Genomic DNA, 13,036 nt, shown 5'->3' on the forward strand with positions numbered 1-13,036 from the left:
CTCTTGTCAAAACATGACCACAATGTCAGCTGCCACTGTTAACTGTCTCATATTACAAGAAAAATTGTTTGTCTTCTTCTCTCTGCAGGTGTTAGAAAGAGAAAACATAAGACTTAAACCTCCTCCGCCTTACTATTGATCGCAGAAGCATTGTACTCTGACGTCAGAGCATTGGCAGAGCTAGGCATTTAAACTTTAAAATTGCTTTGTTTATTAAAAAAAACAACCCCGAAAATTTAAAATGAAAATTTATAGGTGAAGAGAGAAGATGCCTGGAATTAAAACCCCAACGTTGTGCTGAAATCCCTTTTAACAACAGTAGGTAATTCTAACAATATGGAATCTGGACGTGGGTAGCAGGTTTATAATTTCCGCAAAATAAATGATAATGGAAGGTTCCTCTGATAATTCTCTTGATGAACATCCTACAGGTGAACGCTGGGATCCCTTGGGTGCTCCAAACGATGACGAAGATTTTTTTTATAAGCTGAATTGCTCTGAAGACCAAATGTGAGTTTTATTCATGTTTTAGCTCTACTCTTGTAACTTGGATCTAGTAGTCTCTGGATGGCAAATGATATGAAAACATGTTCACAGATATTCAGAAGAAAAGATGAAGAACATGGAAGATGAACAGGAACTACTAAACTCCTCCTTATTTGCATTAACAACACATTTTGCTCAAGTTCAGTTTAGATTGAAACAAGTTGTCAATTCACCCCCTGAGTGTCGTGAGGAGTTACTTAAATCACTTGAAGATTTTGCTTTTCGCGGAATTCCAGATATAGGTCTAGTGAAAGAAAAAATGGATGAAGCCAGTCTTACAGAAGCTGTTAGATTGAGAAGAACCCAACAGAGAGAATTGATTGATAAACTAAAAAGTCAGCTAAGAGAACTAGAGCAATATGCCTTTGAGAATGGAGAAGCCGGGATTCCACAAGATGTTTTACTAGAAAGGCAAAGAATAATTTTAAATGAGTTAAAGACTAAAATGAATCTTGAATTAGATGAACAGGATTACCTTCAGGTAAGGGTACATTTTTTTTGTGCAGCTCATATTGTTAAAGTGAATGAATGAAATAATCTTTCAAGTATTTGTCAATGTTTCAGCCCACACTGTGAAATAGAAGAGAAAGGATGATTACCCATGTTACTGGGTGTCACACCCCATAAATTTACCACAAAAAAATTACAGATTATATGTTCAGTCTAGGTTTTCTAATTTATTTTAGGTTAGGTTAGGAAGTCAAAATAAATTTGAGAATTTAATTCCATACATACAAATAAGTAAATTTACTTCTAAACATTACCTTTACAATTGGGTCATTTACTTCTATCATAGTCTAAAAGAGACCTACTGTGTTTTTATATACCTTAATTATTGCCCCTTTTGCTTGATTAAGCATTTTAATTAGGTAACAAGCATATTGGTGTATGAAAAAGTGGTGCAGTTAGTTTTTTTAGGTGCTTTTTGAAATTATTGCACATCCACCATCTCTTGAGTATACCATACGATTTTTTCAATAGAAATTTGTATTTGCGTTATTATCCAAGAAGTTAGCTGGTATTTTTTTTAATTGGGGATAGTACTATTTGTTATTTTTAAAGGCTGGTTGGAAATGAGACATGAAAGTTCTGTTTAATCAATTGACAAACAAAACATGTCCATTAAATACCATCAGACACAGAAACTGCATTAAAATTGCTTTGAGTCTAGCACTGTAACAGCATAAATATTATTACTATAATTATCAAGTTTCAATTTGTGAATCATCGCAGCTTATTTGTCTTATGTACCTGAATAAAACAAATATTTTTGGTTTCCATCACGTTGGAAAAAAAACTAAGAAGATATGACTCTTTACATCACCACAGCTTAAATTAGAAAGGCTAAATTATAAACCAGTTTCAGTTTAATTGTAATTGTAGTAGACTAAAAGAAAAAAACTGTTTTAGATGACTCCTGAATGTGTAAAGCAGCAAATTAATCTTGCATTAGATCAGTTAATAAGCCCGTTAAAAGTAAAAGAACATCTAGTTAACCAACTTAAAACACAAGTTGCCGATTTGGAGCGCTTTATTGGGTATATCCAACATGATGGAACCAAGCAGAAAAAATGTAGCTGCGGTTGTGCATATCATTCTGTAAAGAACCTTCATAGTGAGAATACATTAGGATTAATACAAAAAACAGCTACATTATTACAAATGTTTGCTGTGATGCAATTGGGTTGTGGAGCAAAAACCCAATTTAGGAAAAATGATCTAAAAAATAGCATGAAAATCAATCATTGGGGGTAAGAAAGGTAGCAAAATAGAATGATTTATTTTCAACTATGTATGTTTCTTAGTGACTTACGAGCTAGACTAGAAATGGCAATTGCCAGAGTACAGGAGCTGGCTGAGGCCAATGACAATAATTTATCATTGGTCCCAAGTTACCCTCGCTATGGTCACCACTCTGATAGCCATCAGCCTTACCTGTCTTACAATCTACAATTGACCACAGCTGTGCGAAAATATTTAGTGCCATGTATCAGGGACCTATGTCAGCATGGTACTTGCTCAGCTCAAAGTACTAGCCTGGTTCCTTTCATGGGGTGTTTTCCTAGAAGAGCTTCTTATTCAGAGACTCAGATTCACCCTTGGGAACTGATTTTAGGTTGCTCTCAGTGTTTTTCATCCTTACATTATTTGTACAGCTTAAATATTTCAGAATACTATCGGCTTAAAAACGGGGAAAAGTATAACTCAACTCCTGCAAGGAAATTATCCCAAAGCTTCAACCTGGATATAGCAGGGGCGTCTCCAAACTGTAACAAACATAATATGTTGTGTGCTATTGGTACTATTATTTCCACTCATACTCCCTATAAAAGGAGCTATGATTCACATTTCAAGGCTTTTATTTCTTCAGCTTTAAAGTAAGTGATACTTGCTTATGTCCTGTACTTAATATAATGAATATTTCCAAAATTATCATCTTTTGCAGTGCTGGAAAGCTTGTACCATGGTTGAATTTGTTATTTACATGCAATAAGTTGATTAAAGAATATTATTTACCGTGGAGTTATGTCGCCAAAACAGGTTTTGATACACCTAGATACTTAATTAAAAATGCAAACTAAATGTGTCTTAATTTTGTAGGATTCCAAGACAGTTTAAAAAGTTTGGACGTTCTAACTAAATACAAATTCGATTTGCCTGTGGACTTGGCAGTGCGGCCCTTCCAGAATATCAATGACGTCTTCACTTGATCAACAATTCTGATGATAAGGCTGAAATAGTTTTTTTTGTCTAGTCCTTTAGTTCCATTGGTAATTTTACGTTTTTCCATTTGTGATATAAAAGTAATCTCCATAATACATTACATTCCGGTTACATTCCTAGTCAGTATTGTATTATGTTAATTAGTTTATAAATAAAGTACTAAACTTATAAGTGGAATGTGTTTTGCTTTTTTTAATAATCGTCTGAAACTGGATATGACAGTTCATCATCCTTAAGATTTAGATAGCAACAGTAAATATATTATTAGTAAAATGTACCAAGGGTTGCATCCTATTTTGGACTGGGTATCCCATGCGTAATATATACATAAACCCCCAAAGTTTTTCCTTTATTTGGAAATCCGCATCTTTTAACAAAACCAACCTGCAGTGTATCTATATGTAGCCCAAATGATATTATTCTTCTTCTTCTTGTCATGCTATCCGTTAACGGATGTTTGCAACTACATTCTTCATTTCATCCCTGTTCCCAGCGGTGTGAATCAGTGTCTGTATGTTGTGCATTCCCAATGATATTATTAGTTTGTTTTATTGATTTTCTTTTGTGTTTTGTTTTTCTTATTTGATGAGAATTCAGTTGATGATCAGTCAATGAACTTTTGCCGAAATCATTTAGTTACGGTCTCCCTAAAAAGGATATTTCTTGTACTCTCTGCAAGACTTCGCCAGAGTGTTAATTAAATTTTTTTTGTTAATCAAAATTGTAAATAACACTTTTTTCAACAGCAGCAATCCAAAAAATCTTTCATTTTTTAAATCAATAATCAATATTCTAAAACACCAAAAATCTCCCTCAAAATTTGGCTGACTAAATTCTGTGTGTATTTCCCGCGCTAACTTGTTATTGGTTGAGCTTGTTTACTAATCCACTGGGGAGATATTTCAGAAACAAAATCGATCACGAGACTGTATACTGTTGATTTCTTCAAGTAATCACGTGATATCCTTTGCCCTTGACGGCTATACCTCTCGATCAATCTAACATTTTTCATAATATGGTGCATGTTTCTATCCTTTGGTGTTGGGATTATGACGAAGCGATAAAAAGAGACAAAACATACTCTCCCGGTAGAATTAAAAATAAATGATTTTAGATTTTTAGGTCATGTGTCATTAATGCCAACAACCTCAACGTTTATTGCGAAGCTTGTCACTTGAAAATTGAAAGATAGCAGGATATTTTTTCCGTTTTGTTTAACTCATTTTATAAATAAACAATCGTACTACAGTAGTATCAAATATGTAAATTATGCTACAAAACAAGTCGTAATCATGTATAGAAGGTACACAATACGCTTTCTTGTTTATTGTTGCTAAGCTTTGCATTCTGATCACTTCTTAAAAATGTAACGTCTTTGGCTTTGAAGAGTAAACTTTTACATCTGTATATACCATACCAAATGCTTTATTAGGATTTTTGCTAATAAACGCCTACACCTAATAGCACCTACTTGTTTTTTTATAAAAGTGGGATTAGGTTAGGTGTGTATACCTGTAATGCTAAATGCTTGTAATGGTGCTACTACTATATGTTTAATAACAGATTTTTTCCAGTTCACCTTTAAAGCGAAAACTACAAAACCTGACAAACATGGACAGTGGATTTGACAATGTGATGCTAAATGCTTCTGAATTTGTAAAGGGTAAGCTTTGACTAGCAATTGTTTAAATAATTTTATAAAATACTTAAATATTCATGCACATATATTTTGTTGACAACACTTATAGGAAGTAGTTCTGTACAGGTTTCAATCTGCACCTAAGGCATGAGTATATAAGTACCAGAAATATATATATTCCTTCTATAATGATTTTCTAATAAAACTGTAAATTATAATGAAGTCACTTTTGTGACTCACTTTGATACTACTTATACAGTCACAGTCTTTAAATGCATCCTAATATCATGAGCAGTACATGATCATAGCAACTCTATTTTTAAATTTTTTCTTACTTTGTTTTTCTTGTAATGATAGTAAATGTTTTGTTGTGGATTTAGGTTCTATAATAATCAAATAGCTCTTTTATAACTCATTCTAAAACACTGATTTTGATAACTGTTGAGGATAATAGTCATGAATATTTGGCAAAATATATTTTTAGTGCATACATATTAGTTGTAAACACTATATTGTTTACCTATTATGTAACAGTCTAAAATTATGAGAATGAATACTCTTGTCTGACCTTGCAAAATATGAAAGTTTACATAGAATGCTATCTAGAATACCTATTAGCTCAAATGCACATAGAGTCCCGAATATTAGGACTCACATATTGCTTTGATTAAATGTCAGGGTGTTCCACAAATAGAGATAATTTCAAATCATAAATTAAGTTAGTAATCATCCCATACTGCATCTGAAGATACATTTAAAACATTATAAAAATTGTAAAGTATTTCACTTTAAATTGTACTGAAAGTAAAAACTATATAGCTTTGTTATCATGACATATCTGAATCACACTTAATTCATATTAAATCTGGATTACAATTATTTATCAAATACAACACTTAAAGTGGAAAATGTGTTATAATTAATATTGACAATGATTTGGTGAAACTTTCTGATAATGTTCTGTATGTATATCAATCACAACAAATAAAGAAAGTTTTTTATTGGACTTTCAAACAGAACTTGTTCATGTTCAGAGATTGCTAATAGAATAATTCTTTCTTTACACTTTTACAAAAGTAACATAACTAATTCTTTATCTGATTGAATAATACATCATTCCCGTATTTTCTAAGTAGATAAAATAACCTGGAGTCACACTTTAAGTGTTTTTGACTTGTGATATATTTGTGCTCAAACAAAAGATTGACTTTATCTCAATTTTTTGGCACATTTCCCCAAGAGTTGACCTTAAAAAGATTGTATGTTTTCACAAGCTATATTTTGCTCATAACATGAACAAAAGCCTGTTTTAGATTAAAGTTGTTTACGCAAGTTTGTATATACAAAACATCAATTGAAATAAGTGCTTTATTTAGTTTAAATTTTACCAGGTTAAATTAGGGAATACTCCCCCAACAAGAATTGACTAAACCACGGCTATGTAGCAAAAATGTTAATTAAGTTTTTACTTAACAAAAAAAAACATGTAGGGATTTTCCTGCATTTTACAGTTCAAAATAAAATCTTCGATAACGTAAAAGCTTTTGCATTTACTTACAATGGCCTCAATTTGCCCTAGCAAATTTAAAGTCTAAAAATAAGCCCTTTATTTAAATATTGTAATAATCAATATTGCACCTAGAAGTGAAATGGAAATGGGTTATTTGCCCTTGAGTAGATAATTTAACGCATGATGGGATCTAGTGTAATTTAAAATTGAATGCATTATAGGGGAATGGATTTTGGTTAACAAACTTTACTTTTTAGGCAAGCTGTTCTTTGTGTCCTTAAATACAAATATTAAACCTAAATCCACATCTACAGTTCATTTCTTTTCTATTGATAATGAACTAAGCTACGACAGCTTTTACTTGGATTTTGGACCTCTTAACTTGGCGATGCTCTATCACTACTCCGTGAAACTAAAGAAAAAACTAAGCAACCCGGCATTTGCTAATAAGAAAATTGTACACTGTACCGGTCCGAATTTCGAAAAAAGAGTTAATGCAGCTTTTTTGATTGGGGCTTATGCCGTAAGTCTTTTTCTAAGCAGGTTCAGAGAGAAAGTATTTGATTGATTCAAACTGTAGGTTATTTATCTAAATTTGGACCCAGAGAAAGCTTACAACATTCTAAATCAAGGCTCCCAAACAGACTACACAGATTTTCGCGATGCATCCATCGGCGATCCCTACACTTTATCATTATTGGATTGCCTCAAAGCCATCAAAAAAGCCCATCACTTTGGCTACTTTAACTTCGACGATTTTGACTTTTTGGAGTATGAGCACTACGAGCGTGTGGAAAACGGAGATTTCAATTGGATAGTTCCACAAAAATTCATCGCTTTTTGCGGACCACAGAACAGATCCCGGGTTTCCAGCTTTGGATATCCGGTGCACTCTCCCGAAACGTACTTTTCCTATTTTAGAAGGCACAAAGTCACCACTGTCATTCGTCTTAATAAAAAAGCTTACGACGCCACAAAATTCACTCAAGCTGGGTTTGACCATAAGGATTTGTACTTTGTCGATGGGGGAATTCCCAATGATCGAATCTTGCACAATTTCATCACTATATGCGAAAATGCGAAAGGGGCTGTAGCTGTTCACTGCAAAGGTGAGTATGTTGTTTTAATTGAATGATTTGTGTTTTATAATTTGGTTAAGTGTATTGAACCTGAAAGCTACTTATCAATTGGTCTAAGTTGGTTATTTGTGTTAAAAATGAAAAAAATCCGAGACCCACAAATTTTATTTTTAGTGTAAACGTCTAAGATTATACATTAAAACCACTATATTCACGAGAAACTCGTAACATTAATAATACACTTGTCAGAGAGTTTTTTGTTTTCTCAAAACTGGTACCATTTGGAATTGTACTGTTCTTAACTTGTTATTCTCCCCGATTCAATTAAAATGCAGAACTTAACTGACTTGTAGTAATATGCCTGTTTGAGATTTAAAATAAAAAATAAAAGCATGAAGTGGTTAAATCTGTCTCACTCTTTCTCTTGTCTGTTGCTTTTATTCACGTAGTTTAATCACAGTTTAGTGTTTCAAAAATGGTCCGGGTCCTGATCTTACATGGAAGAATAAAGTGCAAAATACTAGTCCTTTTATAAATTTGGTCATTCAGTCCCTCTTAATTTAAGAATCTTTAAAATTTCCTTTTCCTTAATTTATCTACATATTCTGCGATTACTAAGTAGTTATAAACTTAAATTACAAAATTTGTTTGCTTTATTACCCAAAATACTTAGTTCTTTAAATAATGCTATTTTTTATATTAGTCTTTATTCTAACTGTATCTAAGTAATCTATTACTTTTTGTCAGAAAAATTTGAGATATGCCGTCATGTGTCAACTTGCACATGCATGCTAAATGTCAAAATTTCATTCCTTGTCGTGTAAGAGATATTTAACAAAAATTAGCTAATACAATAAATTTAAAAAACTAATCTAGGTCAATTTAATAATGTTAATAAATGGTGCTTAAAATGTCCACTAAGTGACAATAGCCTAAATAAAACAATTTTTTTTCTTGATTTTTCAAGATCTGTTTGTCAATATTTGGACGATGTATCTCCAGGTAGGTAGATTGGAAGAGAAGGACCCTTGAGTTCCTAGATTTCCAGATCTAACACCTCTGGACTTTTATGGGTTATTAAAGCAAAGTTTTTAAAACCAAACAGAGGACTGAGAAGCTGAAAGAATGAATAAAGCAAGAGTGTAGGCTAATTTCCGCCAATTAATGAGAAATTTTCAAAAAGAGATTCAGTTCCGTTTAGACTATTATCAATCAGTCAGTGGACAACATTTTGAGCAATTATTGAAAAAATATTTTTGAATTGACATAGATTTAAAAAAATAGTCGATAATATTCGCCCGTTTACTGAATTTATTCCAACCTTTGTATCCTACTGGTTATGTAAAAAAAACTTTTTGAATTATAGCTGGTCTAGGACGTACAGGATCCTTAATTGCTTGCTACATAATGAAACATTGGAAGTTTACTGCTGAAGAGGCAATTGCCTGGATTCGGATCTGCCGTCCTGGGTCTATAATAGGCCATCAACAAAATTGGCTTCAAGAGTGAGAAAGACCAGTTTTTTATGTAAACAACTTGACCGATTCTTTTAGGAAACAAAAAGAAATGTGGGATTCGGGAGAGTTGTACAGAAAGAAACACGGTACAACAGTGCTGAAGTTTACAGTTGGAATTTATAGTTTATCAGACATGAAACGTAAAAAAAGTCTCGATAACGTGACAGGAATTATGAGGAAAGTAGACTGTATGGAGTTAAATGACCCGAAGAATAATTTCGATTATTCTGAGGTCAAAGAAACTCAAGGAGATAAATTGAATGAGATAAAGGCTCAGCGAGGTAGGGTAAAGCCAGCCTTAGACAATTCGTAAGTTACTTAATCTTAGACGTAGGACTTTTAAATTATGGACTTTTGTAGAGCGGAAAAGGAGAAAATTCGTCGGATTCAGGTTACCACACCCACAGCGTCTGGTAACCAAACTGTCCTAAGAGGTGGGAAAGTAATCTCAAGTGTCCCTCGAATTTCTGGATATAGCAGTCGCTCTACTGCTAAAAGGTTGGTTTGATGCACTTTTGCATTCAATTGCCAAGTTTTGGTTTTTATCACTTTGCATGACTGCAACTTGTAAATTAGTAGCTTTAGTTGTATTTTTTTACAGTAAGAACGTTGTTGACTTTTTTGAATTAGTTTTTTGGGGGTTGATAATGTGTTTTACACCTAATAATGTAGTATGTACATTAGTTGTTTTTTTTATCTGCACATTTTGGTTCGTTTAATGAAAGTGTATTTTTGAAGGTCTGATTTTTTGACTGTGTTTTGTATAAAATGTTTGTACAAATAATAACTATAAGCTTAGGGACTAACTTCTTTTAACTTTACATGTATTGTATACGTTTTATGCGAGCTTTTTGTAGGTTTTAAGTTTTTTCCAGATGTAGTAAAATTACACTGTTTGTTCCAAATTTTTAATAAGATAAAGTCGAGTTTTGACACTATCTTCATGTTTTATTTATAAAGCACGAATCTTATATACTTTAACACATTTTAAATCGTATTATAAAGTTTTATATTTGACGGTGGAGGCAAGGCTTTTATGATAATTGCTTTGCGGTGTGGTGTAAGGATTTAAGTCACCAGATAAAGTTGTCGGCTTGCATTGTCCAGGGCGATTTATTTTTTACACTCCAGAACTTTAGCTACTTAAGTATTTTGCTGTCCCCATTTACGTATATACAGGATGTTCGGATTTAGTGGGTTTTGAAAAGAAAACACCATTTCCCCGCTAGATAGAAAAAACTAGTATACATGTTTATAGAGGTGGATTTTTGAGAAAATATTAATGGCAAAAACCGTATATCTTGTCAGATCGCGGCGCTAGAGGGCGTTTTTCAAATTTCGCCCATTTTGAAAACTCCTCACAACTTTTTTGTTAATTAAATAATCGAATTGAAGGTTTTTGCTAATATCTTCCGTTTTCTCAAAAATGTACCTAACTTTATTATTTTAAATTGAAATGACAGTTGGCTATGATTTTTAACACATTTGCGGACACTTGGTTCATTGTTAATCTACTCACAACATCACTTATTTTTATCTTCAAAATGGATTTTTGTGGTGAAGATAACTATGAATAACCATCTACAAAAATAATTTATTATTTCTTTTGCAGTAAAAACAGGTGTCTGCTATTACAGACATGTCCCTTTTTGTCCTAATTCAGTGCCTTCATAGGACATTTTCCTGACAACATACTCACTCTATAGGGACACTTACCTTTACTTTTGTTGTATTTCTTATGAACATTGTGGCTGCAATAACACGTGCCACTTTCAGTGGTCCAATAATCGTCTGCAATCGCAGTCCTGTCCCTACATGTTTGCATGCAATTGTCTGCAGTTGTACCCACCGTCTGTCAATGTGTTAAAAAATGTCTATTTTATGCCCTTTACTACAATGGAAGTATGTCTATAATTAATCTTAAAAATGACTGAGTTTTTGCACTTTTTTGTTTTTATTCAAGTTGAATTTGTCTCAAGTTTTAACATCAATCATCTTGTTTTTACGATAACACTTGAATGTTTTTCAGTCAGTAATTACTTTAATGTGTGTAAAAATACTGAAAAGGTATTGTTGGGTCTATATTTGTTACTCATTGCAAGTTAACTTTATATTTCAGTTACTTGTAGGAATAACTATTAATTATAGACATACTTATCGTAGTTAACGTTTTTTAAAGTTGTATTCAATTATTAGTTCCATTTAAAATTAAAAGGTATATCAATTACTGAGAAAACGGAAGGCAGTAGAAAAACCAAGCACACCACTGGAATCATTTCGAAAAAGTGACTTAAAAATGTTTTTGTTTTACTTCGATTTTTTTAATAAACCAAAAAGAGTTTTTAAAATTCGAAAAACGCTCTCTAGGGCCACAAACTGACAAGATACCGAAATACGGTTTTTGCCATTATTACCACCTGTACACTAGTTTTTTCTTATCTTGCCAGGAAATGAGGTTTTCCAGTCAAACACACTAAATCCGGACGCCCTGTACAGTTCAACAGATTTTTTTTTTCAAGCGGAATCGAAGCCAAATAAAATATAAGAAAGGCAACTGCTTTGTTTATCAAAGTATTTACATATTTTCAATTTTTCCGGAATATGTGTGATGTCTTGCAGAAGTATGGACATAATATGAGACCAAATGCATGCTAATACTTAAGAGGCTTAGTTCTGAAATGGTTTAAGGAGATAATTGTATTGTAGAGATGGTATTGGTGACTAGTTTTATCTGACATCAGTAAATGCTCTAGACTATCGAAGTACAAGATTTTCTTGAATACAAAAGTATAAAGTGATTTTCAATGTTGCATTTTTCTGAGTTTGAAGCTGAAAGTTTTTTATTTCCCACAGTTGCGCCTTGATTGGTTAATTCCAATTTGAATACTTTTCTGCGTATAGTTTTGCAAATATAACCTTTTAAGGAACTATTAAATAGACAAAGATTATAATTTTTTGATATACGGGACAATGATAGTGTACAGTTTATGCATGTACGTGAAATTTCGTGGCATGGGACAGAAGTTTAGAAGGTTTTGTTGGCACTTTACACACTTTTTTGGTTTGTTGATTTGTTGAATTTAAAAAACGAAACACTTATTTAACAGAAGCGAGCCTAACGATGTTCCAGTGAGGAAAGTGGCAACAACGAGAAAGTTAACGCCGCAAATTTTGCCCTCCAGTGGCAAGTTGCAACTGACCGATCCTTTGCAAGTAACAAGCGGAAGACGTCATAATGGAGTTACGTTTAAAAACGGCCATAGTCTAAAAATTGATGATAAGAACGCCTTTAAACGTACAAAACGAACTTTGACGTTAGAAAATAAAGAAAAGACACTTAATCCCAGGTCTGTTAAAGTTTTGCGTCGGTCTCATATCGTCAGTCGTGGGTTGAAAGAAGAGACTTGCGAAAGACAACCTGTTAACAAATTTTGTCTACCGTCTGTAAATCTTATCAAGAGCATTTAAACCTTGAAAATAATCATGTTGTGCACTTATTCTTAAATATGTTGTTTATATATATTTAGATTGCTCTATTTATGTTTTCTGACTGTTTATGTATAAAAGATAATAAAACGTACTATTCTTTTTTGGTCTTGATTACGACCTGTACATAGTATATTAGATATGCTTATTTAGCCATAATTTGTTAAAAACATATTTTTTTATTTTAGATAATTGGGAGGTTAAATCTGACTGTCAGATCTTTATATTGTACTTTTTAAATAATTTCGTTTTATAGTTATTCACCAGCTTTTAAGGGTGGATGCCATATGCGTTCCTTAAACGGGGCTATTAGCATTATACAAAGTTAATTTATATATTTTAATTGCGCTTCTGCAAAGTTTTATTTAAAAAAGTTATTATATATTTTAATAAAATTTTTAGAACTCGCAGCAATCATTCATTTTTGCGTTAAATATTCCGTTTACTGTTAAAAGTGCCTAAATTACTTGTGATTGTTTGGTTTTTGCTTACAGGGTGTTTTGGGTTATTTAAGCAGATTGATGTGCACCAGTGA

The 13,036-nt window shown here is 32.5% G+C and overlaps 2 protein-coding genes across 8 annotated transcripts; both read left to right on the top strand.

The window, feature by feature from the left end:
* The first annotated feature begins 146 nt into the window (after positions 1 to 146).
* LOC145738600 (RUN domain-containing protein 1) lies at positions 147 to 3,441 on the top strand. Of its 3 annotated transcripts, none has more exons than XM_081993467.1 (8): positions 149 to 322; positions 432 to 510; positions 598 to 1,027; positions 1,957 to 2,297; positions 2,352 to 2,662; positions 2,717 to 2,924; positions 2,993 to 3,087; positions 3,148 to 3,441. In XM_081993467.1, the coding sequence occupies exons 3-8, from the start codon at positions 614 to 616 to the stop codon at positions 3,255 to 3,257; spliced, it is 1,479 nt and encodes a 492-aa protein (XP_081849593.1). In that variant the 5' UTR covers positions 149 to 322; positions 432 to 510; positions 598 to 613; the 3' UTR covers positions 3,258 to 3,441. The 3 variants fall into 3 exon arrangements, with proteins under 3 accessions (XP_081849592.1, XP_081849593.1, XP_081849594.1); XM_081993468.1 differs by having other exon boundaries at positions 149 to 318; XM_081993466.1 differs by having other exon boundaries at positions 147 to 510.
* Positions 3,442 to 4,428: 987 nt separating this feature from the next.
* On the top strand, positions 4,429 to 12,911 carry Cdc14 (cell division cycle protein 14). Of its 5 annotated transcripts, none has more exons than XM_081993451.1 (8): positions 4,429 to 4,573; positions 4,845 to 4,933; positions 6,677 to 6,942; positions 7,000 to 7,528; positions 8,865 to 9,003; positions 9,052 to 9,324; positions 9,376 to 9,513; positions 12,123 to 12,911. In XM_081993451.1, the coding sequence occupies exons 1-8, from the start codon at positions 4,563 to 4,565 to the stop codon at positions 12,481 to 12,483; spliced, it is 1,806 nt and encodes a 601-aa protein (XP_081849577.1). In that variant the 5' UTR covers positions 4,429 to 4,562; the 3' UTR covers positions 12,484 to 12,911. The 5 variants fall into 5 exon arrangements, with proteins under 5 accessions (XP_081849577.1, XP_081849578.1, XP_081849581.1 ...); XM_081993452.1 differs by lacking the exon at positions 4,429 to 4,573 and adding an exon at positions 4,580 to 4,784 and having other exon boundaries at positions 4,834 to 4,933; XM_081993455.1 differs by lacking the exon at positions 4,429 to 4,573 and adding an exon at positions 4,580 to 4,784.
* Positions 12,912 to 13,036: the final 125 nt, after the last annotated feature.

Source organism: Ips typographus, linkage group LG16 (genome assembly GCF_016097725.1).
Source record: "Ips typographus isolate SLU linkage group LG16, UJ_Ityp_2.0, whole genome shotgun sequence".
In the NCBI taxonomy this organism is placed as follows: domain Eukaryota; kingdom Metazoa; phylum Arthropoda; class Insecta; order Coleoptera; family Curculionidae; genus Ips; species Ips typographus.

Excerpts from the sequence above, each read along its gene's own strand:
- LOC145738600 (XM_081993466.1), top strand. The coding sequence starts at position 383 with ATGATAATGGAAGGTTCCTCTGATAATTCTCTTGATGAACATCCTACA. Across the intron at positions 2,663-2,716 it reads CCCTTGGGAACTGATTTTAG|AATACTATCGGCTTAAAAAC; the intron begins GTTGCTCTCAGT and ends TAAATATTTCAG. Across the intron at positions 2,925-2,992 it reads TTTATTTCTTCAGCTTTAAA|TGCTGGAAAGCTTGTACCAT; the intron begins GTAAGTGATACT and ends CATCTTTTGCAG.
- Cdc14 (XM_081993451.1), top strand. Across the intron at positions 4,934-6,676 it reads TGCTTCTGAATTTGTAAAGG|GCAAGCTGTTCTTTGTGTCC; the intron begins GTAAGCTTTGAC and ends TTTACTTTTTAG. Across the intron at positions 9,004-9,051 it reads CAACAAAATTGGCTTCAAGA|GAAACAAAAAGAAATGTGGG; the intron begins GTGAGAAAGACC and ends CGATTCTTTTAG.